General features: G+C 44.6%; 2 protein-coding genes and 1 long non-coding RNA gene across 10 annotated transcripts in view; 2 read left to right on the top strand and 1 right to left on the bottom strand.

Annotated features, from left to right (window-relative positions):
• Positions 1 to 7,644, top strand: part of LOC115102696 (neurabin-1-like) — a 37,437-nt gene extending 29,793 nt beyond the window's left edge. Inside the window, exons 10-20 of one of the 2 annotated variants that reach the window (XM_029622956.2) lie at positions 363 to 459; positions 913 to 1,057; positions 1,767 to 1,912; positions 2,111 to 2,441; positions 2,625 to 2,676; positions 2,751 to 2,822; positions 2,960 to 3,161; positions 4,183 to 4,227; positions 4,705 to 4,821; positions 5,584 to 5,772; positions 6,203 to 7,644. In XM_029622956.2, coding sequence (XP_029478816.2) covers positions 363 to 459; positions 913 to 1,057; positions 1,767 to 1,912; positions 2,111 to 2,441; positions 2,625 to 2,676; positions 2,751 to 2,822; positions 2,960 to 3,161; positions 4,183 to 4,227; positions 4,705 to 4,821; positions 5,584 to 5,772; positions 6,203 to 6,361 — 1,555 coding nt within the window. In that variant the 3' untranslated portion in view covers positions 6,362 to 7,644. The remainder of the gene's footprint in view (positions 1 to 362; positions 460 to 912; positions 1,058 to 1,766; positions 1,913 to 2,110; positions 2,442 to 2,624; positions 2,677 to 2,750; positions 2,823 to 2,959; positions 3,162 to 4,182; positions 4,228 to 4,704; positions 4,822 to 5,583; positions 5,773 to 6,202) is intronic. The other variant, XM_029623039.2, reaches the window with a different exon arrangement.
• On the bottom strand, positions 6,462 to 27,318 carry LOC115135012 (pyruvate dehydrogenase (acetyl-transferring) kinase isozyme 2, mitochondrial-like). The gene is made up of 7 exons (XM_065025871.1): positions 27,305 to 27,318; positions 24,927 to 25,024; positions 14,609 to 14,753; positions 14,333 to 14,390; positions 13,875 to 13,992; positions 13,653 to 13,731; positions 6,462 to 6,501 (listed from the first exon to the last, which is right to left on the bottom strand). The coding sequence occupies exons 1-7, from the start codon at positions 27,316 to 27,318 to the stop codon at positions 6,462 to 6,464; spliced, it is 552 nt and encodes a 183-aa protein (XP_064881943.1).
• On the top strand, positions 15,897 to 19,739 carry LOC135563967 (uncharacterized). 7 transcript variants are annotated; one of them, XR_010460740.1, is made up of 6 exons: positions 15,897 to 16,797; positions 16,885 to 17,061; positions 17,152 to 17,378; positions 17,466 to 17,750; positions 17,830 to 18,910; positions 19,005 to 19,739. It is a non-coding gene; the product is annotated as an uncharacterized LOC135563967 (long non-coding RNA). The 7 variants fall into 7 exon arrangements; XR_010460735.1 differs by having other exon boundaries at positions 17,152 to 17,507; positions 17,576 to 17,750; XR_010460727.1 differs by having other exon boundaries at positions 17,152 to 17,750; positions 17,830 to 17,865; positions 17,964 to 18,910.

The raw sequence follows: 27,318 nt of genomic DNA, 5'->3' as shown, positions 1-27,318 counted from the left end.
CAATACCCCATAATGACAAAGCAAAAACAAGTTTGTATACATTTTTGCATAAAATAAGATATCACATGTGCATAAGTATTCAGACCCTTTACTCAATACTTTGTTGAAGCACCTTTGGCAGGGATTACAGACTCGAGTCTTCTTGGGTATGACGCTACAAGCTTGGCGCACCTGTATTTGGGGAGTTTCTCCCATTCTTCTCTGCAGATCCTCTCAAGCTCTGTCAGGTTGGATGGAGAGCGTTGCTGCACAGCTATTTTCAGGTCTCTCCAGAGATGTTTCGATTGGGTTCAATCGAATGCACTGTATGTCTACACGTCAGTGGAATGATTTTGAAGTCTAATGGTCTGATTCCTTTCCAGGGAGATAGACTTTGTGAAGAAGGAGGAGGAGCTGAAGAAAGTTCTAGATGAGAAGGATCGATGGTACAAGGAGCAGCTTGAAAGCCTGCAGGACCGGGTGAGAGGAACATATTATTATTTATTTTATTATTTATTTCACCTTTATTTAGCCAGGTAGGCTAGTTGAGAACAAGTTCTCATTTACAAATTATGAGAAAGAGACTGGAATATGCTAACAGACGTAGTGGAGACGGAGAGGGTTCAGACCTAGTGGAGAAGGAGAGAGGGTTCAGACCTCGTGGAGAAGGAGAGAGGGTTCAGACCTCGTGGAGAAGGAGAGAGGGTTCAGACCTCGTGGAGAAGGACAGAGGGTTCAGACCTCGTGGAGAAGGACAGAGGGTTCAGACCTCGTGGAGAAGGACAGAGGGTTCAGACCTAGTGGAGAAGGAGAGAGGGTTCAGACCTCGTGGAGAAGGAGAGAGGGTTCAGACCTCGTGGAGAAGGAGAGAGGGTTCAGACCTCGTGGAGAAGGAGAGAGGGTTGATGGTCCGTTCTGTGGTTCTCTCCTCAGATAGCGGTCCTGGAGGGCAGCGGTCCATCTGCTGACCGCGTGGAGACCCAGTCAGGTCAGGACTTTGCCGAGGAAAGACGATGGAGCTGCCAGGGGAGTGAAGGCCCCGCCACCAACACACAGTCTGTGGACTCTCTACTGTTAGGTAAGTAGGAGTCTAGGAGCCATCCTCCATTTACCACTAAAGGAGGGTGAGAGTGTGGATACGTCTCAAATGACACCATTTTTAACTATACACTGAGTGCACAAAACATTAGGAACATGACAGGATGACCAGGTGAAATTCAGGTGAAAGCTACGATCCCTTATTGATGTCACCAACTTGACACCAACTGTGGGAAGCATTAAAGTCAGCATGGGCCAGTATCCCTGTGGAACGGCTTTCAACACCTCGTGGAGTCCATGCAACGACGAATCGAGGCAGTTCTGAGGGCAAAAGGGGGTACAACTCAATATTAGATGTGTTCCTAATGTTTTGTACACTCAGTGAACCAGTGGGCCCTGACCAGAAGTAGCTCACTAAATAGGGAATAGGGAAGCAGCGTGTGTACCTCGTGTAGTAGTGATCGAGAAAAAAAGTGATACAGTCACTTATCGCAGTATTATTTTGGGATCGTGAGTCAACATGTTTTCACCACTTTTATTTCCCTGACTGATCGAAACTCGTCTTCTCCTGCTCTCGTCTCTCTGCAGCAGACTTATAGTCAGCAATATGGTTGGCACATCAAATCGCAATTCAAATCGCAGTATTGAATCGTATCAGCAGTAAGGCGATATCGTATCATGAGGTCCCTGACAATTCCCAGGCCTTACTGTCTACTGTACCGAGCTGTGTTTTTGTCCCTCCCCCACAGATACAGACTGGAGCGAGCTGGTCCCTGAGACTGACCGCTTGGACACCAGTGCACACAAGGCCAAGGGCTTACTGGCCCCAAGGAGGAATCGTCCGTCTCGCAACAAACTGAAGGAGAGCCTTGGCGCGTCCCCTTGCCAGTCGCAGGTCAGCTCAGAATGTTCTCTCGTTCATTTTGGGAAGTAATATCAGGGTGAATAGTACCAGCTAATTCAAAGACACATCCTTCCTCATCTCCTTCTGTTGACTGCGTGTTCAATGCCAATGTTCACTTGGGTCAGTCCCGTCACGGAGACACTGTTTTGTCTCTTTAGTCAACACTGCTGACGGTGTCTTTCCCTCCAGGAGAACAAGGAAGAGGAGGAGGATGCAGAGGAGGACTATGTCAGGAGGAGGAGGTCCATCCAAGAGAGCCTGTCCCTGCCGGTGCCCATCTGTTACCCTGGGAACGGCCAGAAGGACGAGATCCACGAGGCTGGGGAGAGACCCAGGAGCAAGCTGGAGCTCTCCAGCAGCTCCTCCCTGCCCCCGTCCCAGAGAAACAGCGCCGAGAGTGGGAGCAGTCCTTCTCTGTCGCCGCCTAAAGATACCGCTTTGCTCTCGCCACACTCCCCCTCAGGGCTCCAGCGCAATGTGAAGAAACGGGAGTCCAGGGGGAAGGGCAAGGAGCTCAAAGGTACTGTCCCATATCCAGAGATCAGTCTGCTGACCACAGCATTCTCTGCACGCTGTACATTTACAAAACAAGCTGTTGCTACTATCGCCACTGACTGTCACCATATTGATGTGTCTCTTACTGGCTCTCTGCTTGCAGCAGTTGATGTAATTATGTTATTTTGAAAATGTGACTCTGTTACAGATGAGACAAATGAGAGTTCTTCAGCAGGAAAACCCAAAAAGACGATTTTTGGGTAAGTGCCTGAGAGAATGATTTTGTTTTCAATTTGTCAGTCCTGTGTTATCTAAAGCTTTTGAAAACCAACAGTGGCCTTCGGAAGTCTGGTGGCAAAGGGAAGAAACATGACAAGGAGGCGATGCGAGCATCTCTGGACAGCAGGTATGTCATGTCACTATGCCTACCGTGTCACCACATCCTGGCTATGTCATCACCGTACACTCACAGCTCTGCTATTGAAGAGACAATATGTCATTTGGAGACTTAAGCTTATTTTTCTTAATTTTCCTAATGCCCAGGGGTTCTGCCGAGCTCCTGGAGGAACCTGGAGGGAACCTGTCCCCCTCTGAGTCCATGACCTCTATACCCACCTGTATGCCCTTCTCCTGGTTTGGGGACAGAGACCGAGACAGGGACAAGGAGCCTTCGTCCTCCAGCAGCAGCCTACCATACGCAGCCACTGAGACCAGCAGCGAGCAGAGCCAGGACCGCAAAAACAAGGTAAGCACGCGCCCCTCAGCTGACCCCGTGCAAAAGACAGAAAGAAAAAGCCCTCGTAATCTAGACACAGATGTTTAGTCATTTCAGGATCGCCAGTAACAAACAGAAGCAGAAGACATTTGCATTGAGGAGAGATTGTATGAAGCCATTTTTAATTAGTATGCCAAATCCAGCCGGGACTCAAAATGACATTTCATTAGCTACTACTAAAGCCATGTATTTAAAGAGTTGGGCCAGTAAGGGTTTCTGCGTTATGATGCATTTGCATGACACCTCAACATTCTATGGCAGCCATGTTAGCCAGCCATTAACATTACATGGGGGATGATTAAACAATGCTATGCAACTGAGTATTCAAAATTCTAAAAGTTGGCCTAACTCTCGAAATAAATGGCTCTGGCTACTACAAAGTGAAATGAAAGGCCTTCACTGTGTCACTGAACTGACCCCCATTTCTGGATCAATTCATGCCAGTAATAAGTCAGTGATTCTTTGATCAGTAGTCCACAGTTCAAGGTTTCTGCTCTGCATGGAAATAAATAGAGAATCCAGTCAAGAGATGTGCAGCGGCCGGCCGGCCGGCGTCGTGTTTCCCAGCGAGGGATGATGACATTGCAGTTCAAAAGTAGTGCCCTATATAGGGTGCTTTTTGAGACACTGATTCATTATTAATCAGAGAGAGAGAGAGGAGTAGGATTCACTGGCATTTCAATGGCTTACCAACCACAGAATTATCCCCATTTTTAAATGCATCTACTCAAAACAGGCCTGACTAATTCACAACCAGGCTGCCTGGGGTGTAGATGGAGGCCAACAGCACCAGGTCTATGGGGAGATAGTGGGCAGTGTGTGGGGAGTGTTGGCCACACACAGGGTCTCCCCTGGTTCTGCTGGCTGGGATTCTACTTCTCGGAGTCTGTGCCCCATGGTCCTGTGCCAGCCAGAGCAGTGTGATCCACAGTGTAAAGTAGGGAGAACGACCTGACAAGCTCGCTCACTAACAGTCCTTCTTTCAAAACAGACAAATCTCTCCTGGTCCTCTTTGTTCAGTCGCTCGTTAGATTTGGTACAGTATGATTTCCTTTTTATTCCCCCCCCCAATCTTAGAGGAGCTGGTAGACTAGAACTAACCCTTCATCTAGTGTTGTGATTGTTCATTTCGCATCTAGATCATACTAATTATACCCCCAAATTGATTTGTGTCATCGTAGTGGACTTGGGTTTGTGGTAGTGTGTCGAGCATTCTAAATCTAACCTTTCACACTCATATCACACACGATTTGATGATTAGAATTAAGTGTCGTAGTAGAAGTAGTTTGTTTGTCTTAGGAATCAATCGATCCTTCACAAGCTTGCAAGCGCGCCACTTTCTCTTCAGAAAATGCACTGTTCTAGTTCTCAACCTAAGGTTCCATGTTTTACCGGTACTACTGTGAATCCCTTTCCTCCCTAGAGCTTTTACTCCCCAGAGTAAAGACCTGTTGTTTACCCATCCATGTGTTTGTCTAGTTAATGCGTTCCTCCTTGTTTCCACTTGTTCCAGAGTTTGTCAGTCATAGACGATTCAAACCCTGGCAGCCCCAGTTCAGACATCGCAGGCTTAGTTGCAGAGCCCAATCTGCCTGGGCGCTCACATACTTTAGTCTTCTCGTCCAGTGAGGTGAGTGCTCTCTCTCTCTCTCTCTCTTTGTTCCACGTCCACAAAAGCCTGTGTGGGATGGTGCTGCTCAGATGTCTCTGCATGCTCTTTGCCCCCGTGTGGCTGTGATGATGGAATTGTGAATGGCCGCCGGAGAGTGAAGTTGCATGTGTGTGATGAAGTTGTCTGTATGGTGTTAAAACACGTTTCTGTCTTTAGCTTCGGGTCCTTGATGTGCAAGTCAGCTTGCCGAACTAGCAGAAGAGGCTCCTTGGTTAGACCGTATAATGATCTGTGCTGCTCCTGTGTCTGTCTAGTGGAAAGGAACATCCCTTTGTATATGGTGTATGGATTGTGTGTATGGTGTATGGATTGTGTGTATGGTGTATGGATTGTGTGTATGGGTGTGTTTTGTGGCTGTATGGCTTATCTTGTAGGTGTTTCAGTCGATAAGTGATTTTTATTTCTACTCAGATAAACGTTAAGACCAAAGCCCTGCCTACTATACTCAAACAAGCCAGGTTGAACAAAACAAACATGCTCCGTCTGCATGTCGTGGCCTCTTCCACTTAACAGCGCTGTGACAAACTGAATTGACCAGTGCGCACACAGCTTCTTTAAAGAAAATGTATGGGATTTGTCACTTTGCACCGTCCCATGATATTTTGATATTGTGCTTACGTATTGTCATGTAACTGACATTGATTCGCTATTTAATACATTATTGCTACTGTTTTTTTGTTAGTTTTCTTGGGATGGCATGTGTTTCTTGGTGTTCCATAGACCCTGGATGACGAGCCAGTGCTCACAGGGAAGGAGTACCAATGGCAGAACCGCCCCGTCTCCGAGTGGACCAATCAGCAAATCTGTCACTGGTTGATGGGCATGAACATGGACCAATACACGCCTGAGTTCACTGCCAAGGGTGTGGATGGACATCAGCTCATGCACCTGGACAGTGACAAGTTGAAGGTGAGAGGGCATCACAAGCAACAAGGCCAAAGAAAATGTAAAGGTAGACGCAGCGATAGGACATAGATGTACAAAGCATAGTGGGTCAATTTCTGCGACAACTAAGAGCGTTGAAGCGCGAGGCTTCACTTCTCCAGTGTTTTAGTGCCCTGGCTACCACGCTGTGGACGGCGTGGGAACCGTTGCACATGCGCAGATACTGTGCGAGAGCGAAGTCTTGCATCTTGCATCATCTCGATATCAGTCAGGTTTCTAATCTTTGACTGCCACCTAATGGCCAAACATAAACAGGGTGAATTGCACAATGATTTACACTAACACGGTGCATATGGACAATTACACATAAGAAACTAGAGGAAATTGTCCGATATTTATATGCATTTCAGAAAGTAGTGTTCTAGAATGTGACCCGTGGTGTTTGTCCCCTCAGGCCCTGGGTGTGTCCAGCCAGAGTGACCGGGCCACCATCAAGAAGAAGCTGAAGGACATGAGGAAGGCCCAGGAGAAGCTGGAGAAACAGAGGGAGAAAAGGGAGAAGGAGGCACGACGCAGTGGGAGGCTGCCTCCCAACACTGACTCTGTCTGCTGAGCTGCCCTAGAGGTGACCCCCACTCTCTGTCGTAACATAACCCAATGTCCCTCGGGCGAGGCTGGACATTCAACGACCCCCTGTATCTGTTCTGTTTCACCTATAGGCCTACGTAAGTGCCATCCACTTCACAGTAGTTACTAAGAGAGCACAAGCACAGTCACACACAGTACTGAGACTATAATGGCCGGTAATGATTAATGCTAGCATAACAGTGTTGATTTAATGTGCCAATTGGAAGAATCATCTGAAAATAGCCCTATTTGTCATTGGGTTATTCACAAGAACACACAAGCCGGTTCTGCTTTTTAATCAAATCAAACACACTGCCGGTCCTGTTTCCAGCAGTATCTGTATCACGTCATCATTGTGATAGATTGGGGGGAAACTGAGATTTCTGAAAGTGATACTGTAATATTGACAAGTGTTGGTGGGGATATGACCAAGAACAAAACCCAACATGTTTTTTTTTTTTACCACTATAAAGCTAAAAAGTACTTTTATCCATTTTTAAAAGTTTCCAAATATGTAGTTGCAGCATTTGTGCACATTTACCCATACAACAATTGGAATGAATTCAGTACGGCTTTGTGTTTTTTTTAGATTGTATTTTTGCTAGCATAACTTTCCTGTAACCATGTACAGATCTTTTCTTGCAGGAACTTTGTACAGTTATTGAGATAAAAGCACTATATTGTCTTTTAAGCTTCAAAGCGTACACGTTGTTTTATTAACTGCATAACTTTTTCAAAAGATAATTAAGGTTCATAATTTTATATATACTTTTTCTACTAAGTAGAATAGCCACTAGGATGAGAGAATTGTTTTGCTAAATGAAAGGAATCAAGTAATGACAACGAACAATGCTGCTGATCCCCTCCCCATCTGTGCCTGTTTCGAGAATGGAGGATGTACTACTCTGTGGTCTTATTGTACCGAATAGGTTTACGTGTTGCTGAGATGGTACCAAGACATGCAATATTATTGTACACTGCATGCACTGCTTGCTGACAGGGTGTGGGGTCCATGGAAGTGTGTGTGCCTGTGACAATAAATCCATTGAATGGTTGGCTGTGTCTGTTGGGTGCATGTTGAGCTTGTCCATACCCAAGCATTGTTTTCAATGTACATTTTAAATTCAAGAATGATTCGTTTATATTTTGGATGTAAAAACACTAGTTTAATTCCCTCCACTTGTTCTAATACAAAGAGCTAGATGTTATTATTCTATTCTTGGTACATATTGTAAAAGCAACATAAAATAAACACATTCTCACACCAGATTCTGTTGTGGGTGTATTTTGTGCTTTACTAGGAGGTCTAATGGTTTTTGCATTCAAGAGATGGCAGACTGCTAAGTTCAACAAATGGACACTTTAATAGTCAACACAATACAAACACTATATATACAAAAGTATGTGGACATCCCTTCGGCTATATCAGCCACACCCGTTGCTGACAAGTGTATAAAATCGAGCACACAGCCATGCAATCTCCATTGACAAACATTGGCAGTAGAATGGCTTTACTGAAGAGCTCAGGGTCTTACAATGTGGCACCGTCATAGGATGCCACCTTTCCAACAAGTCAGTTTGTCAAATTCCTGCCCTGGTCAACTGTAAGTGCTGCTTTTGTGAAGTGGATATGTCTAGGAGCAACAACGGCTCAGCCGCGAAGTGGTAGATCATACAAGCTCACAGAACGGGACTGCCGGTTGCTGAAACACGTAGCCCGTAAAGATTTCCATCCTCGGTCTAATCTTGGTTTGGCGGATGCCAGGAGAACGCTTTGCCTGCCCCAATGCAGTGCCAAATCAAATCAAATTTTATTTGTCACATACACATGGTTAGCAGATGTTAATGTGAGTGTAGCGAAATGCTTGTGCTTCTAGTTCCGACAATGCAGTGATAACCAACAAGTAATCTAACTAACAATTCCAAAACTACTGTCTTATACACAGTGTAAGGGGATAAGGAATATGTACATAAGGATATATGAATGAGTGATGGTACAGAGCAGCATACAGTAGATGGTATCGAGTACAGTATATACATATGAGATGAGTATGTAGACAAAGTAAACAAAGTGGCATAGTTAAAGTGGCTAGTGATACATGTATTACATAAGGATGCAGTCGATGATGTAGAGTACAGTATATACGTATGCATATGAGATGAATAATGTAGGGTAAGTAACATTATATAAGGTAGCATTGTTTAAAGTGGCTAGTGCTATATTTACATCATTTCCCATCAATTCCCATTATTAAAGTGGCTGGAGTTGGGTCAGTGTCAATGACAGTGTGTTGGCAGCAGCCACTCAATGTTAGTGGTGGCTGTTTAAACAGTCTGATGGCCTTGAGATAGAAGCTGTTTTTCAGTCTCTCGGTCCCAGCTTTGATGCACCTGTACTGACCTCGCCTTCTGGATGATAGCGGGGTGAACAGGCAGTGGTTCGGGTGGTTGATGTCCTTGATGATCTTTATGGCCTTCCTGTAACATCGGGTGGTGTAGGTGTCCTGGAGGGCAGGTAGTTTGCCCCCGGTGATGCGTTGTGCAGACCTCACTACCCTCTGGAGAGCCTTACGGTTGAGGGCGGAGCAGTTTCCGTACCAGGCGGTGATACAGCCCGCCAGGATGCTCTCGATTGTGCATCTGTAGAAGTTTGTGAGTGCTTTTGGTGACAAGCCGAATTTCTTCAGCCTCCTGAGGTTGAAGAGGCGCTGCTGCGCCTTCTTCACGACGCTGTCAGTGTGAGTGGACCAATTCAGTTTGTCTGTGATGTGTATGCCGAGGAACTTAAAACTTGCTACCCTCTCCACTACTGTTCCATCGATGTGGATAGGGGGATGTTCCTTCTGCTGTTTCCTGAAGTCCACAATCATCTCCTTAGTTTTGTTGACGTTGAGTGTGAGGTTATTTTCCTGACACCACACTCCGAGGGCCCTCACCTCCTCCCTGTAGGCCGTCTCGTCGTTGTTGGTAATCAAGCCTACCACTGTTGTGTCGTCCGCAAACTTGATGATTGAGTTGGAGGCGTGCGTGGCCACGCAGTCGTGGGTGAACAGGGAGTACAGGAGAGGGCTCAGAACGCACCCTTGTGGGGCCCTAGTGTTGAGGATCAGCGGGGAGGAGATGTTGTTGCCTACCCTCACCACCTGGTTGCGGCCCGTCAGGAAGTCCAGTACCCAGTTGCACAGGGCGGGGTCGAGACCCAGGGTCTCGAGCTTGATGACGAGCTTGGAGGGTACTATGGTGTTGAATGCCGAGCTGTAGTCGATGAACAGCATTCTCACATAGGTATTCCTCTTGTCCAGGTGGGTTAGGGCAGTGTGCAGTGTGGTTGAGATTGCATCGTCTGTGGACCTATTTGGGCGGTAAGCAAATTGGAGTGGGTCTAGGGTGTCAGGTAGGGTGGAGGTGATATGGTCCTTGACTAGTCTCTCAAAGCACTTCATGATGACGGAAGTGAGTGCTACGGGGCGGTAGTCGTTTAGCTCAGTTACCTTAGCTTTCTTGGGAACAGGAACAATGGTGGCCCTCTTGAAGCATGTGGGAACTGCAGACTGGTATAGCGATTGATTGAATATGTCCGTAAACACACCGGCCAGCTGGTCTGCGCATGCTCTGAGGGCGCGGCTGGGGATGCCGTCTGGGCCTGCAGCCTTGCGAGGGTTAACACGTTTAAATGTCTTACTCACCTCGGCTGCAGTGAAGGAGAGACCGCATGTTTTCGTTGCAGGCCGTGTCAGTGGCACTGTATTGTCCTCAAAGCGGGCAAAAAAGTTATTTAGTCTGCCTGGGAGCAAGACATCCTGGTCCGTGACTGGGCTGGGTTTCTTCTTGTAGTCCGTGATTGACTGTAGACCCTGCCACATGCCTCTTGTGTCTGAGCCATTGAATTGAGATTCCACTTTGTCTCTGTACTGACGCTTAGCTTGTTTAATAGCCTTGCGGAGGGAATAGCTGCATTGTTTATATTCGGACATGTTACCAGACACCTTGCCTTGATTAAAAGCAGTGGTTCGTGCTGGAAGCAACATCAGCACAAAAAATGTTTATTCGGGAGCATCATGAAATGAGTTTCCATGGCAGAGAAGCCGCACACAAGCCTGAGATCACTATGCGCAATGCCAAGCGTGGGCTGGAATGGTATAAAGCTCGCCGCTATTGGACCCAGGAGCAGTGGAAAACACGTTCTCTGGAGTGATGAATTATGCTTCACCATCTAGCAGTCTGACAGACTAATCTTGGTTTGGCAGATGCCAGCAGAATGCTACATACCTGAATGCATAGTGCCAATTGTAAAGTTTGTTTGAGAAGGAATAATGGTCTGGGGCTGTTTTTCATGGTTAGGGCTAGGCCCCTTAGTTCCAGTGAAGGGAAATCTTAACGCTACAGCATACATTCTAGATGATTCTGTCCTCCAACTCTGTGGCAACAGTTTGGTGAAGGCCCTTTCCTGTTTCAGAATGACAGTGCCCCCGTGCACAAAGCGAGGTCCATACAGAAATGGTTTGTCAAGATCGGTGTGGGAGAACTTGACTGATCTGCACAGAGCCCTGACCTCAACCCCGTTGAACACCTTTGGCATGAATTGGAACCCTGACTGCAAGCCAGGCCTAATAGTCCAACATCAGTGCTCAACCTCACTAATGCTCTTGTGGCTGAACGGAAGCAAGTTCCCGCAGCAATGTTGCAACATCTAGTGGAAAGCCTTCCCAGAAGAATGGAGGCTATTATAGCAACAAGAGGGGGACCAACTCCATATTAAAGCCCATGATTTTGGAATGAGATGTTCGACGAGCAGGTGTCCAAATACTTTTGGTCATGTAGTGTAAATACAACCATGCAAAAGTCATAACTGGCAATTCTGTTCTGACGATATGTATTAGTTAAACAGGTAAACAATAATACCAACTGGCGACAGACAAGTTCCTTACTTTCTCCCCCTTCCACTTCCCTACTCCATTTTTGTGGTAATGCTGCAACCCGTTGGTTATCATTTTGGATAGAGCAGACATTTCCATATATTTTTGTTAATTGAATGTGTGACTTAACTCCACCAGTCCTATTTATGATATAATTTACAAAGATCTTTATATCTAATTATATCATCAATTAGTATATTTGAGTTTAACCATAATATTTGTTCTGTCGTTTCTGGTGGATTAAATTGAAATTGCAACCAGCTTTATATGGCTTGTTGTAAAAAATAGTGATATTTTGGAGACGATTTCATTTTCCAATCATCTAATGTGAGCGGTTGTAATCTGAATAAAGGGAAAAAAGGACATTCTTGAACACGGGATGAGCCGTTGTTACTAATCTGCTTTAAGTACAGCTTTTCTATGACTGAAGATTTTAGAGGTCTTATGCTTTAATATTTAATCATTTCTGCCCTCCGAATTCATATTCATTATATAAATAGGCCCATTTCAATTTTTTCTGGCTTGCCATTCCAAATGAATTTTTGGGGGGGTTATATCATTTGATTTACACAACATTCCTACCACTTTGAAGATGCAAAATATTTTTTATTGTGAAACAAACAAGAAATAAGACTAAAAACAGAACTTGAGCGTGCATAACTATTCACCCCCATAAATAATCAATACTTTGTAGAGACACCTTTTACAGCAATTACAGCTACAAGTCTCTTGGGGTATGTCTGTAAGCTTGGCACATCTAGCCACTGGGATTTTTGCCCATTCTTCAAGGCAAAACTGCTCCAGCTCCTTCAAGTTGGATGGGTTCTGCTGGTGTACAGCGGATTGAGGTCTGGGCTTTGACTAGTCCATTCCAAGACATGTAGATGTTTCCCCTTAAACCACTCAAGTGTTGCTTTAGCAGTATGCTTAGGGTCATTGTCCTGCTGGAAGGTGAACCTCCATCCCAGTCTCAAATCTATGGAAGACTGAAACAGGTCTTCCCTCAAGAATTTCCCTGTATTTAGCGCCATCCATCATTCCTTCTATTCTGACCAGTTTCCCAGTCCCTGCCGATGAAAAACATACCCACAGCATGATGCTGCCACCACCATGCTTTACTGTGGGGGTGGTGTTCTCGGGGTGATGAGCGGTGTTGGGTTTGCGCCAGACATAGCGTTTTCCTTGATGGCCAAATAGCTCAATTTTAGTCTCATCTAACCAGAAAACCTTCTTCCATATGTTTGGGGAGTCTCCCACATGCCTTTTGGCGAACACCAAATGTGTTTGTCTATTTTCTTCTTTAAGCAATGGCTTTTTTCTGGCTCCTCTTCTGTAAAGCCCAGCTCTGTGGAGTGTACGGCTTAAAGTGGTCCTATGGACAGATACTCCAATCTCCGCTGCGGAGCTTTGCAGCTCCTTCAGGGTTATCTTTGGTCTCTTTGTTGCCTCTCTGATTAATGCCCTCCTTGCCTGGTCCGTGAGTTTTGGTAGGTGGCCCTCTCTTGGCACGTTTGTTGTGGTGCCATATTCTTTCCATTTTTTTTATAATGGATTTGATGGTGCTCCGTGGGATGTTCAAAGTTTCAAATATGTTTTTATAACCCAACCCTGATCTGTACTTCTCCACAACTTTGTCCCTGACCTGTTTGGAGAGCTCCTTGGTCTTTATGGTGCCACTTGCTTGATGGTGCCCCTTGCTTAGTGGTGTTGCAGACTCTGGGGCCTTTCAGAACAGGTGCCTGCCTATATGAACTGAGATCATGTGACACTTAAATAAAGTCCCAACTGTGTGCAATCTAACTAATTATGTGACTTCTGAAGGTAATTGGTTGCACCAGATCTTATTTAAAGGCTTCATAGCAAAGGGGGTGAATACATATGCACGCACCCCTTTTCCGTTTATTATTTTTTTTGTTTTCACTTCAACAATTGACTATTTTGTGCGTGTCCGTTACATGAAATCCAAATAAAAATCAATTTAAATGACATGTTGTAATGCAACAAAATAGGAAAAATGCCAAGGGGGTGAATACTTTTGCAAGGCACTGTATGCAAATATTAGAAAATGACATTTGATTTATTTTTATTTTTTATCGATAAATTATAAAATAGTTTGTAAGCTTTTACATGATATCAAACACAACCTTTTGTATTTTCCAGTGATGAAGACATGGATGTCTCACGTGATGGTGAAGCATGCAAAAGGGGTCAACTTAAAGCGACTTTTATCTCCTGAATGTTTTGTCGACCACTTCTTCCAGAGGTAAACATGCCTGGAAAGTTTTGTTTAAATCAAAAGAAATGCTGTCAAAAAAGTTATTGAATTCAAATAGACTTATTCCGCTATAACAAGTGACATACTCGCTGTGCTGGTTAAGCAGCATCCTGATGGATATTCTGCTCATGTAGAAGCGATCCAGGAAATACTGAACGTTCTTGGCTGACGATGGGGTCTGGGCCATAGGTCTCCTTGTACTCCACAGCCCCCTGGGCCATAGGTCTCCTTGTACTCCACAGCCCCCTGAGCCATAGGTCTCCTTGTACTCCACAGCCCCCTGGGCCATAGGTCTCCTTGTACTCCACAGCCCCCTGGGCCATAGGTCTCCTCGTACTCCACAGCCCCCTGGGCCATAGTCGGGATGACGTCATTGTGACGGTTTCGGATCTTTATAACAGCATCAGTGAAACTGTGTGAAGACCGAGTCCAAAGGAATTATGATCCACAGTAGGAATGGGCCTACAATTACAGTGATGTGTTCATCTTCAACATACCACTTTACTTATTTCATATGTATATACTGTATTCTCGTCAATGCTACTTCGACATTGCTCGTCCTAATATTTACATATTTCTTAATTCCATTCTTTTACTTTTAGATGTGTGTATTGTTGTGAATTGTTAGATATTACTGCACTGTTGGAACTAGGAACACAAGCATTTCGCTACATCCGCAATAACATCTGCTAAATATGTGTATGTGACCAATAACATTTGATTAGATTTTAATAACGCAACTAGATAATCTTACTCATGTGACTTTCTCATCATCAGCATCCTTCTCCTTGAACTCCATAAGGTCTTGAAGACTTTGCATGTACCTAAAAAAAAAAAAAGATCTCATACATTGGTGATGTTATTGATAGGCCTGTTGGAACATGCGTAACAGAAGATGGGGGTTTAGCTTAGTGGAATCAGCCTGAATGCTGCGTTCACCATTCTGTTTTACTGAAGTGAAATAGAACGGTAAACGCAGCGATCGGGCTGGTTCCCCCCAGGCTAGATGGGAGTGAGCTAGGCCTAAAATAAGAGTACTCACCAACTCTGTACCAACCGGACTGATGGAGTCTCTAGCAGATGATCTGGTAACAACTTGATCTTCTTCGTTATGTTTGCCAACCTCACAGGTAGCTCCTGTCTCAGGAATGTCAACGATGTTCTCTCGCATGCATTTTCACCAGACCCTGAATGTGAAACAGAACAAACATGACTGATAGGTTAGTTAGATGAAAGATATGAAACAGGTAAAGGAGCTATATAAAACAGTACCAGTCAAAAGTTTGGACACACCTACTCATTCAAGGGTTTTTTGTTATTTTTACTATTTTCTACATTGTAGAATAATAGTGAAGACATCAAAACTATGAAATAACACAAATTGAATCAAAGTGTTTTATATTCTTCAAAGTAGCCAAAGCTGAATGCAGCTTTCCACATTCTTGGCATTATCTCTACCGGCTTTTTTAATAATTTATTTTATTTAATCTTTATTTACAGTGAGGGATAAGAGTATTTCAGGGAAATCAGTATTTGACCCCCTCTCAATCAGAAAGATTTCTGGCTCCCAGGTGTCTTTTATACAAGTAACAAGCTGAGATTGACAACAGTTGGTGCAATTATTCGCAAATGGAAGAAACACAAAAGAACTGTCAATCTCCCTCAGCCTGGGGCTCCATGCAAGATCTCCCCCCGTGGAGTTGCAATGATCATGAGAACGGTGAGGAATCAGCCCAGAACTACACGGGAGGATCTTGTCAATGATCTCAAGGCAGCTGGGACCATAGTCACCAAGAAAACAATTGGTAAAACACTACGCCGTGAAGGACTGAAATCCTGCAGCGCCCGCAAGGTCCCCCTGCTCAAGAAAGTACATATACATGCCCTTCTGAAGTTTGCCAATGAACATCTGAATGATTCAGAGGGCAACTGGGTGAAAGTGTTGTGGTCAGATGAGACCAAAATGGAGCTCTTTGGCATCAACTCAACTCGCTGTGTTTGGAGGAGGAGGAATGCTGCCTATGACCCCAAGAACACCATCCCCACCGTCAAACATGGAGGTGGAAACATTATGTTTTGGGAGTGTTTTTCTGCTAAGGGGACAAGGGCAATTTCACCACATCAAAGGGACGATGGACGGGGCCATGTACCGTCAAATCTTGGGTGAGAACCTCCTTCCCTCAGCCAGCGCATTGAAAATGGGTCATGGATGGGATTCCAGCATGACAATGACCCAAAACACACAGCTAAGGAAACAAAGGAGTGGCTCAAGAAGAAGCACATTAAGGTCTCCAGACCTTAATCCCATAGAAAATCTGTGGAGGGAGCTGAAGGGTTGAGTTGCCAAACATCAGCCTCGAAACCTTAATGACTTGGAGAAGATCTGCAAAGAGGAGTGGGACAAAATCCCTCCTGAGATGTGTGCAAACCTGGGGCCTGTTGCACAAAAGTAGAATTAAGACATCCGGGATAAATGACTCAGCTGAGCTCAATGAAGCCAAAACATGTGCGTCCAGGCTTAATTGGTTGCACAAAGACCAAGCCAGGATGAGCAGACACGGATTCATTAAGCCAGGTGAAACCAATCCTGGATAGGTGCGCGCTCACGGCTCACTCAAATAGACCCCGCCACAGATCACAGATTAACTGATTTACCATGGCAACTAGAGCCGCGTACTTTTCCCCGTCGGAAGCACAAATCCTCATGGAGGCATACGAGGAGGTAAAAGATATAATTAAGAAGAAAGGCAACACCGCCACAGTGATAAAGCAAAGAGAAAAAGCGTGGCAAAGTATTGCAGACCGCCTGAATGCGTAAGTAGTGCACAATTACACACTCACCGCTCCGCTGAATCACAATTACAATTCAAATATTTAATTCACATCTCCAAAAATGCAGTTGTACTGTAATTATGAAACGGTAAAATTTTTAATTGAAATGCACTGCAGATATGAGTGAAATTGTGTAAAGTAACTCCATCACACTGTATAAAGCTATGATACATTTTTTGATATTTTTACTGAAAACAAGACAAAAATACCAAGTAATTTTTTGCAGTGTGACTCCATTATGTGTGTGTGTGTGTGTGTGTGTGTGTGTGTGTGTGTGTGTGTGTGTGTGTGTGTGTGTGTGTGTGTGTGTGTGTGTGTGTGTGTGTAGATTAAACATGAACGGGCCAAAACGGACATGGCAGCAGGTCAAAATCAAATACAAGAACATTCTGCAGAATGGTATGATCCCTGACTAATATTTAACAAAGCACAAGCATATATTGTACCCAGAAGGTGCCTGCTCACACATTGTCTGTACTGTTTTAGCAGTGAAAAAGAATACCCACAGACAAGGCACGGGTGGTGGGTCACCAAAGGCTGACCTTACCCCAGCAGAGGACATGGCCTTGGAGCTAAATAAAGGCAGGCCCGTCTTAGAGGGGATCCCTGGGGGGAAAGAGACGAGCATAGGTTCCTCCCAAGATGCCACCCGCTTCATTCAAGGTATGTCCTTCCATCTCTACATGGGATACAACCACATTCATATTGAATCAATTTGGACTGTCTGACTTTGGTTTACCTATTGCCTTGCAGTGCCTGGCAGCACTGTGTTCCTGTTAGAGCCACCAGCACAAGCACCAGACGATGCTGATCCTGTACTCCATCAAAGGCATACTGTAGGCCTGGCATGTCTTGTCTACTAGCTTCAATATGAATCCGATTAAATGTGATAGGGTGAAGGCCCCAGTGCAGCAGCAACAGCACATGATGGAGACGATGATGAGGAGGAGACCATCTCTCTGGATTCCAGAAGGCATGAGGTATCATGTTAAGACTGTGAAAGTACTATTTACTCTACAATGGTGAGGAGTCCTCATCAAAATCAAAAAATCTATTTTCTTTTACAGGACCCAGATGCTATACAGTGGGAAAACCAGCCTGGCAACATAGTGCGTATTAATAAAAGGACACCACATCCTGCCAAATTCCAGCTGCGCTAATTGTATTGTGTTCACAGAGCTCACAAGCTATCAGAAAGTTGTATGGCAACCACCTCCGGCGCCAAATAGAACTGGCAGACATAGACATTCAGTACAAGAAGAAAAAGATGGAAAATCTTGCACTGGAGTCCGAAATAAAAAGAGGACAATTAGGAAACTGGACCTTGAAATAAAAAAAAACTTGAGAGGGAGGTGAGATATGCCTTCAATGTACACTGTATACTAACTGTAACACAAATGTATTAATCATTATTTTTCTTTCCTCCCCCAGCTCCAAGAAGATGACACAGCTCAAAATAAAAATTAGGTATATTCTCGTAAAGTCAAGTGAGCCATGACATATGAGCTCTTATTGTGAGCACACAGGACGGTGGCATCTTTCTAAGGTTTTTTTTATTTTCCCAGCAATCAGTACAACCAAGTCATCGTTATAAGGCATCGCCCTCTTTTGCCCACCCCCCCAGCACCAGGTGTGGCCACTAGCCTATATGAAGGCCCAAAATTGTGTGTTCCTTTCTGCTCTGACAATGGCATGCCCATTCGTGCAAGATGTGGTGGATGAAGAAGCACTTGTGCTGAGGAGAGCCTTCAGGCGAGAAAGGGTCTTCAGGGACCGGTTGGACCCACTGGCCTTCCCTGATGACCATCTATATGAAAGATACAGGTTTTCTGCAGATGGCATCAGGTATCTATGCAGACTACTGGGTCCCAGGATTAAGCACCGCACTGCACGGAGCCATGCACTGAGTGTGGAGCAAATGGTTTGTGTGGCCTTGCGCTTTTTTGCTAGTGGAGCCTTCCTGTACTCAGTGGGGATGCAGAACAGCTGAACAAGGCCACAATTTGCCGCACAATAAGGAGTGTGTGTCTGGCTATCAAAGCATTAGCAGATGTCTTCATCTCCTTCCCTGGCCACAGAAGACTCTGTGACATCAAAGAGGAGTTCTATAGGATTGCAGGTAAGAGGATCTACAAATTACAGGACAACTGTTAACACATAGTAGGATACTCATTACTTTGTGTGACAGGTTTCCCCAATGTCATTGGTGCAGTGGACTGCACACACATAAGGATAAAAGCCCCCTCAGGTGCCCATGAGGCCGCTTTTGTGAATAGGAAATCCTTTCACAGCATTAATGTTCAGGTGAACATAACTTTTTGATATTGTCCATTGACGAACACTCTGCATTGCCAGTGATGTGCATTGATTGGTGTAATATTCCTCATCTTATGATTTCAGATGGTCTGCAATGCTGACTGTGTGATCAGCAATGTTGTGGCAAAATGGCCTGGCTCAGTCCATGACTCCAGAATCTTTCGGGCCTCTGAAATCTATCAGTGCCTATCACAAGGTAAGCCACACAACCCTTATTTATAACCATCATGGCTGTGTCAAGAATATCACTGTGTTTATGAGGTAGTAATGATGAGATTTTGTGTTGACAGGTGAATTCTCTGGTGTGTTGCTGGGAGACAGGGGGTATGGCTGCCAGCCTTTTCTCCTGACACCTTTCACAGACCCCAGGAAGCACAGCAGGCCTACAACCATGCCCATGCCAGGACCAGGGCCAGAGTTGAAATGACCTTTGGCCTCCTGAAGGCACGCTTTCACTGCCTTCACAAATTAAGGGTCAGCCCTGTTAGGGCATGTGATATTACTGTGGCTTGTGCTGTCCTCCACAATGTGGCCTGCCTGAGGAAGGAGAGGGCCCCCAGAGTGCCACCAGCCATGGACTGGGACAATCCGGCAATCTTCCCTGATGACGACAGTGGTCGGCTGCTGAGGGACCAATATGTGTTGAATTATTTTAGTTAGTATGTGTGCTTTCAATTTTGGTTAAATATGTCCTGCGGTGGCAGACGGAATTTGTTTTTTTTTTTGGGTTCGTTTTTTGACGAATTTGGCCTCTTATGATGTTTGTGCGGTATACTGTGTGTAATACAAGGCTGCAGGGAGGCTACTGCATCCATTCATTTGTCTGTTCAGTTGATGTGTATGGATTTGTCCTGCATTTATTTTAGTGTGCAGACATGCAGGGTGTGTTATATACAGACCTTTGAATGTGTATGTATCATTTTGTATAATATGCTTGGATTCTGTGCTTTCCATCTTGTAGAGTCACTGTGACTTCAGTTTCGAAAGGAGCTGATGGTTTACCTGCTTTGTTTTGTCCTTATTCAATAAAGGAACATAATATTACACATTGTGTTTTTATATTCATATGGAATGTGTATTTGTTTATATGACAGAGTACTAGGGCCACACTGAAGAAAAAGGATAAAGTCATAAATTTATGAGGCTGGTTCTTTCTGCAGAAAAGCTACATATTGTTTTTACAGTTTTGATACTTATGACAATGTGATACTTAATATTCTGGCACATCAGCATGTCTTTGTTTATGAAACCATACTGAAGTACAATTTCACGAAATGCCCCACATCTGTCATTTTAACAACTGTCCTCCTTTAAAACAACTGGTTACAATATTATGACTTGTGTTTTTTTTCCCCTCTGTGGCCCTAATATTCTATCATTTTATATATAGCCTTATAGTCTATGGGAAACTGTAAATTATCTAATGATAGCAACATCATCTAAAAATCATTTTTTTATCCAAAATCATTGAAATTAATGATCACAAACGTTTAAATAATAACAGTGGGTCTAGTTATATGTGATAACAATGTATAGTGAGCAGTGAAATAACTATTGGTTTCCATTTGTGGTGACTGCTGACTGACATTAGGGATGAGATTAAATAGATCCTGGAATTTAGCCTGGTCTGGAGCAGGCTAGCTCCACAGAATAAATCTCCATGGTAATTTATACCATAACATATCCTCCTGCCCCCTATCCATCTTTAGTGCAACCGGATTACGGATCAATTGAGCCAGGATCACCAAGATATCCTGGCTTAATCCCTTATCCTAGTTTTGTGCAACAGGCCCCAGGTGACCAACTACAAGAAACATCTGACCTCTGTGATTGTCAACAAGGGTTTTGCCACCAAGTACTAAGTCATGTTTTGCAGAGCGGTCAAATACTTATTTCCCTCATTAAAATGCAAATCAATTTATAACATTTTTGCCATGTGTTTTTCTGGATTTTTTGTTGTTATTCTGTCTCACTGTTCAAATATACCTACCATTAAAATTATAGACTGATCATTTCTTTGTCAGTGGGAAAACGTACAAAATCAGCAGGGGATCAAATACTTTTTTCCCTCACTGTAACTAGGCAAGTCGGTTAAGAACAAAATCTTATTCACAATGACGGCTTACCCCGGCCAAACCCTAACCAGGATGACGCTGGGCCAATTGTGCGCCGCCCTATGGGACTCCCAATCACGGCCGGTTTTGATACAGCCTGGAATCGAACCAGGGTGTGTAGTGATGCCTCTAGCACTGAGATGCAGTGCCTTAGACTGCTGTGCCACTTGGGAGCTGGAATATTTTTTCCAACAGTCTTGAAGGAGTTCCCACACACGCTTTGTTGGCTGCTATTCCTTCACATCTGATACAGCACTCCATTACTCCCCTTCTTGGTCAAATGGCCCTTACACAGCATGGAGGTGTGTTGGCTCATTGTCCTGTTGAAAAACAAATGATAGTCCCACTAAGATAGGATGGCGTATCGCTGCAGAATGCTGTTGTAGCCATGCTGGTTAAGCGTGCCTTGAATTCTAAATAAATCACTGACAGTGTCACCAGCGAAGCACCCCCCACACCATCACACCTCCTCCATGCTTCACTGTGGGAACCACACATGCGGAGATCATCCGTTCACCTACTCTGCATCTCACGAAGACACGGCAGTTGGAACCAAAAATCTCAAATTTGGACTCTTTAGACCAAAGGACAGATTTCCACCGGTCTAAAGTCCATTGCTTGTGTTTCTTGGCACAAGCAAACCTCTTCTTATTAGTAGTGGTTTCTTTAAAGCAATTCAACCATGAAGGCCTGATTCACACAGTCTCCTCTGAACAGTTGATGTTGAGATGTGTCTGTTACTTGAACTCTGTAGCATTTATTTGGGCTGCAATTTCTAGGGCTGGTAACTCTAATGAACTTATCCTCTGCAGCAGAGATAAATCTGCCTCTTCCTTTCCTGTGGCGGTCCTAATGAGTGTCCTTTATGGTTTTTGCGACTGCACTTGAAGAAACTTTCAAAGTTCTTGAAATGTTCCGCATTGACTGACCTTCATGTCTTAAGTATTGATGGATTGTTGTTTTCTCTTTGCTTATTTGAGCTGTTCTTGCCATAATTTGGACTTGGTCTTTTACCAAATAGGGCTATCTTCTGTATACCAATCCTACCTTGTCACAACGACTGATTGGCTCAAACGCATTAAGGAAAGACATTCCACAAATGAACTTTAAAACAAGGCACATCTGTTAATTGAAATGCATTCCAGGTGACTACCTCATGAAGCTGGTTGAGAGAATGCCAAGAGTGTGCAAAGCTATCATCAAGGCAAAGGGTGGCTTCTTTGAAGAATCTCAAACATAAAATATGTGTGGAAACACCTTCAAATGAGTAGATAATGCCATTTCGGCCACAACCGTTGCTGACAGGTGGATTAAATCGAGCACACAGCCATGCAGTCTCCATAGAAAAACATTGGCAGTAGAATGGCCTTACTGAAGAGCTCAGTGACTTTCAACATGGCACCGTCATAGGATGCCACCTTTCCAACAAGTCAGTTGGTCAAATCTTTACTCTGGTAAACTGGAAGTGCTGTTATTGTGAAGTGGAAACATCTAGGAGCAACAAGGGCTCAGCCACAAATTGGTAGGCCACACAAGCTCACAGAAAGGGTTGAAGCGCATACAAATCGAGTGGTGTAAAGCTCGCCACTATTGGACTCTGGAGCAGTGGAAACGTGTTCCTTGGAGTGATGAATCATAATTCACCATCTGGCAGTCCAACAGATGATGCCAGCAGAACGCTACTGGCCGAATGCATAGTGCCAAGTGTAAAGTTTGGTGGAGGAGGAATAATGGTCTGGGGCTGTTTTTCATGGTTCGGGCTAGGCCCCTTAGTTCCAGTGAAGGGAAATCTTAATGCTACAACATACAATGACATTCAAGACAATTCTGTGCTTCCAACATTGGGGCAACATTTTGGGGAAGACCCTTTCCTGTTTCAGAATGACAATGCCCCCGTGCACAAAGCGAGGTCCATACAGAAATGGTTTGTTGAGATTGGTGTGGAAGAACTTGACTGGCCTGCACAAAGCCCTGACTTCAACCCCATTGAACACCTTTGGGATGAATTGGAACGCCGACTGCGAGCCAGGCGTAATCGCCCAACATTAGTGCCAGACATCACTAATGCTCTTGTGGCTGAATAGAAGCAATTCCCAGCAGCTATGTTCCAACATCTAGTGGAAAGCCTTCCCAGAAAAGTGGAGGCTGTTATTGCAGCCAAGGGGGGACCTACTCCATATTAATGACCTAGATTTTGGAATGAGATGTTCAACGTGCAGGTGTACATACTTTTGGTCATGTAATATATATATATATATAAAGTGCATTCGAAAAGTATTCAGACCTTATTTACATAAGTATCCAGACCCTTTGCTATGAAACTCGATATTGAGCTCAGGTGCATCCAGTTTCCATTGATCATCTTTGTGATGTTTCCACAACTGCATTGCAATCCACCTGTGGTAAATTCAATTGATTGGACATGATTTGGAAATACGGAGCAAATACCAAACCATTAGGTTGAAGGAATTGTCCGTAGAGCTCCGAAACAGGATTGTGTTGAGGCACAGATCTGAGGAATGGTACCAAAACATTTCTGCAGTATTGAAGGTCCCCAAGAACACAGTGGCTTCTATCATTCTTAAATGGAAGAAGTTTGGAACCACCAAGATTCTCCCTAGAGCTGGCCCGCCCGGCCAAACTGAGCAATCAGGGGAGAAGGGCTTTGGTCAGGGAGGTGACCAAGAACCTGATGGTCACTCGGACAGAGCTCCAGAGTTCCTCTGTGGAGTTAGGAGAACCTTCCAGAAGGACAAGCATCTCTGCAGCAGTCCACCAATCAGGCCTTTATGGTAGCATCCCAACGGGGATGCAGGGGTGGCAGCATCATGCTGTGGGGATGTTATTCAGCAGCAGGGACTGGGAAACTGGTCAACAGAGGCAAAGATGAACGGAGCAAAGTACAGAGAAATCCTTGATGAAAACCTGCTTTAGAGCGCTCAGGATCTCGGACAGGGGTGAAGGTTTACCTTCCAACAGGACAACGACCCTAAGCACACAGCCAAGACATCACAGGAGTGGCTTTGGGAACAAGTCTCTGAATGTCCTTGACTGGCCCAGCCAGAGCCCGGACTTGAACCCAATCAAACATCTCTGGAGAGATCTGAAAATAGCTTTGCAGCGACGCTTCACATCCAAACTGACAGAGGTTGAGAGGATTTGCGACGGGATTGGGCCAGCCAGAGATGGCACCTGGAGGTAACCACCTGCACCATGGCCCGTCCGTTGGCGTGAACAACATCCCTCTGGAGCAGGGAAAGCAGACGAGACACCTCCATCACTTCCCGGAGGAGCTCCTATGTGGCCTCGTGCAGCCAGGAAAACATGGTCTGCAGGTAGGCCTGCAGCAGCATGGCGGCGTTGGTAAGGCGGCCTAGAGAGCAGAGGGACCCATATGTAGCTTTCAACAGTTGATGCCCAGTGCAGTGGCTACCCAAAACGTCTTTAGCTGCTGTGCCAAGCTTGTAGTGTCATACCCAAAACTCAAGGCTGTAATCGCTGCCAAAGGTGCTTTTAAAGGGTCTGAATACTCATGTAAATGTCATCAGTTTTTTACTGCATTATGGGGTATTATGTGTAGATTGAGGGACATTTAAATAAAAAATGTTAGAGTAAGGCTGTAACGTAACAAAATATGGAAAAGGCAAAGCGGTCTGAATACTTTCCGAATGCACTGTGTGTGTGTGTGTGTGTGTGTGTGTGTGTGTGTGTGTGTGTGTGTGTGTGTGTGTGTGTGTGTGTGTGTGTGTGTGATAAATACATATATTCATATAGTGTACAAAACATTATAAACACCTGCTCTTTGCATGACAGACTATCCAGGTGAAAAATATAATCCTTTTTAATATCACCCGTTAATCTACTTCAATCAATGTAAATGAAGGCGAGGAGACATTAATCCTTGAGACATGGATTGTGTATGTGTGCCCATTCACTCTATGAATGGCAAGACAAAAGATTTAAGTACCTTTGATGGTATGGCAGGAAGGTATGGCTAATGTTTTGTGCACTGTGCATAGCCTGCCCTGCTGCGTGCCACATGTCACAATGACGTTAGCAAATAGTTGACTAAAAGCATTGAGATTCAAGTCCGCTTACCGATGTCCAAGAATTGTTTAATTGAGAGTGGTGAAGGGGAGAATCTGGAGTAGTAATCAATATGCTTTCTCATGGAGGAGGCGTTGCTCATCAAGGCCCTTACGATCCTCATGTTGACCGATTTAGCTCACATTCACAGTTGATAAACGGACGTGGATCGAAATTATTCAGTTCACGGCGTTCCAACAGCTGCTTGCCCAATATTGTTGACAGTGTGGAATGTAGCTATAGCCTTCATCACCTACTGTTAGCTAGTTTACCTAGCTTTCATGAATTTCGTTTTTAAACCATAAAGGTCCACAAAGTAAATTACGTTAGTTTACAATATATTTACACAAACTAGCCAGCTGGCTTGTATGAGGATTCTGTGTTATGCACTATAGCCCGTTACCATATATGTGATTGAATATTATCTGCTGTTGGCTTGTGTGGATGTATGTATGTGTTATGCAACATAGCTGACTTGAAACATTGTTGTGGAAAAATACAGAATAACATGAAGACAGGAACTGTGCAATGAGTTGGGGGGGGAACATTCAGAACGTAGTGTTGCGAGAACAAACAGTCTTTTGTTAGATAACAGGACGCAGGTGCGAGATAACGGTATCGAGCATGAGCGCATAGATATTCTTCACAGCAACAGTTACATCTATCAACTGGAGCGCCTGGGGGCCGGGACCAGCTCTATGCCAACAATCAACGATAGGCTGGGTGAGTCTAAACCACGCCCAGTCTCTACTCTGACAGACCGGATCGGAAGCAGGAACTACCTCTGTCAGAGTATATTTATAATATCTTTGTCAAGAACAAGTCAGTTCTCTGTTTGCCCTGCGAGGTGGGACAGAGAGCCCGTATATACGAAAATTGCATTTACCACTTATTGCTTAGCTAATAAAAAATACATAGTATACAATCGGTGACTCATTGTCATATTTATCCTGATACCAGATTCGAATTGACGCAACTCTAACACTTGGTGCAATTTGTAGGATTATTTATCTAGCGTGCTGGAGCACGTGTTCATTCAAGTCGACTGGAACTAGTTCGAAGCAGTTCCAAGCTAAACTAGCATAAGCATCACTAGAAACAAAGTTACTTTGCTTCAAACATATATTTGTACTTTTGACTTATCATACTGTCTAAATGAAACCATATAACTTTAAGAATCATAGTTAGTTTTCTTGTGCTAACTTGCACGCTGCATGCTAGCAGTCAAAACAAACACAAACTTTCTTATTGGTTCAGGGTCCTTGACTTCACATGTACGTCACTTTAGTAGGCACGTAGAAGTGCCTGTTTTCTTTGAGCCTTAGATATTTAGAGACATGTTATGTCCACACTATTCACAAAAGGATGTGGAAACTGAACTACGCTTACTAACCTCCTGCCAAATGTAAGACCGTATTAGAGATACATATTTCTCTCAGATTACACAGACCCAAAACAAATCCAATTTTAATAAATGCCCTTATCTATTGGGTGAAATACCACAGTGTGCAATCATAGCAGCAATATTTGTGACCTGTTGACACAATAAAATGGCAACCAGGGGAAAGGAAAGGGGGTTATGTTTCACTATATGGATCACTCCAATATATTGGTATCACTCCCAATATATAGACCCCATGGCCGCGACACATGTTCCCTTTCATTTGTTCGGCGGACGTCCGTATGGTTTGAGGTACAAACTTTCTGAAGTTCGCTTAGTAAGTGTAATATCTTGCGTGGAAGTATACGTACCGGACGTGCTATCTTGTCCCAGGCCTGCTGCTTTCAACTCTAGAGACAGCAAGAGCAGTAGAGATTCTCTGAAGGATCGGCTATGAAAAGCCAACTGACATTTTCTCCTGAGGTGCTGACCTGTTGCACCCTCTACAACCACTGTGATTATTATTATTTGACCCTGCTGGTCATCTATGAACATTTTAACATTTTGGTCATGTTCTGTTATAATCTCCACCCGGCATAGCCAGAAGTGGACTGGCCACAACCTCATAGCCTGGTTCCTCCTAGGTTCCGGCTTTTCTAGGGAGTTTTTCCTAGCCAACGTGCTTCTACACCTGCATTGCTTGCTGTTTGGGGTTTTGGGCTGGGTTTCCTTGTTGGCTTGGAGGAGCTTATGGCTTCCCTTTGTGACAGGTGTGATGGTGGCATCCCCCCTCGTGTATGCATTGCCTGGGTTTGAGCCATGTGGAGAGGGTGGTGGACCGCCCTACTGGATGCCTGTTTTGTGTGGTGTTCTCAGAATGCCTGGCGCGATTGGAGGCCATGCGAGTGGGTCTGCCAGGCTTGGGACGAGCTCCCTCCCTCAGGAGGGGTGCGGCAGTGAGCTGTTAGTCCCTCTACTGGACTCGGTAACCCCTCCCAGGAAGCGTGGCCATAGCCACCGCAT

Source organism: Oncorhynchus nerka, linkage group LG1 (assembly GCF_034236695.1).
Source record: "Oncorhynchus nerka isolate Pitt River linkage group LG1, Oner_Uvic_2.0, whole genome shotgun sequence".
NCBI classification, from domain to species: Eukaryota; Metazoa; Chordata; class Actinopteri; order Salmoniformes; family Salmonidae; genus Oncorhynchus; species Oncorhynchus nerka.
Note: the sequence above shows the minus strand (reverse complement) of the source record. Positions and strands in the feature narration are given on the sequence as shown.

Bases quoted from the DNA above. Each gene is read 5' to 3' on its own strand.
- LOC115135012 (XM_065025871.1), bottom strand. The intron at 14,754-24,926 runs GTAAGCGGACTT...TTTCACATTCAG, and splicing joins TAAACAATTCTTGGACATCG to GGTCTGGTGAAAATGCATGC. The intron at 13,732-13,874 runs GTGGAGTACAAG...CCCCATCGTCAG, and splicing joins GACCTATGGCCCAGGGGGCT to CCAAGAACGTTCAGTATTTC.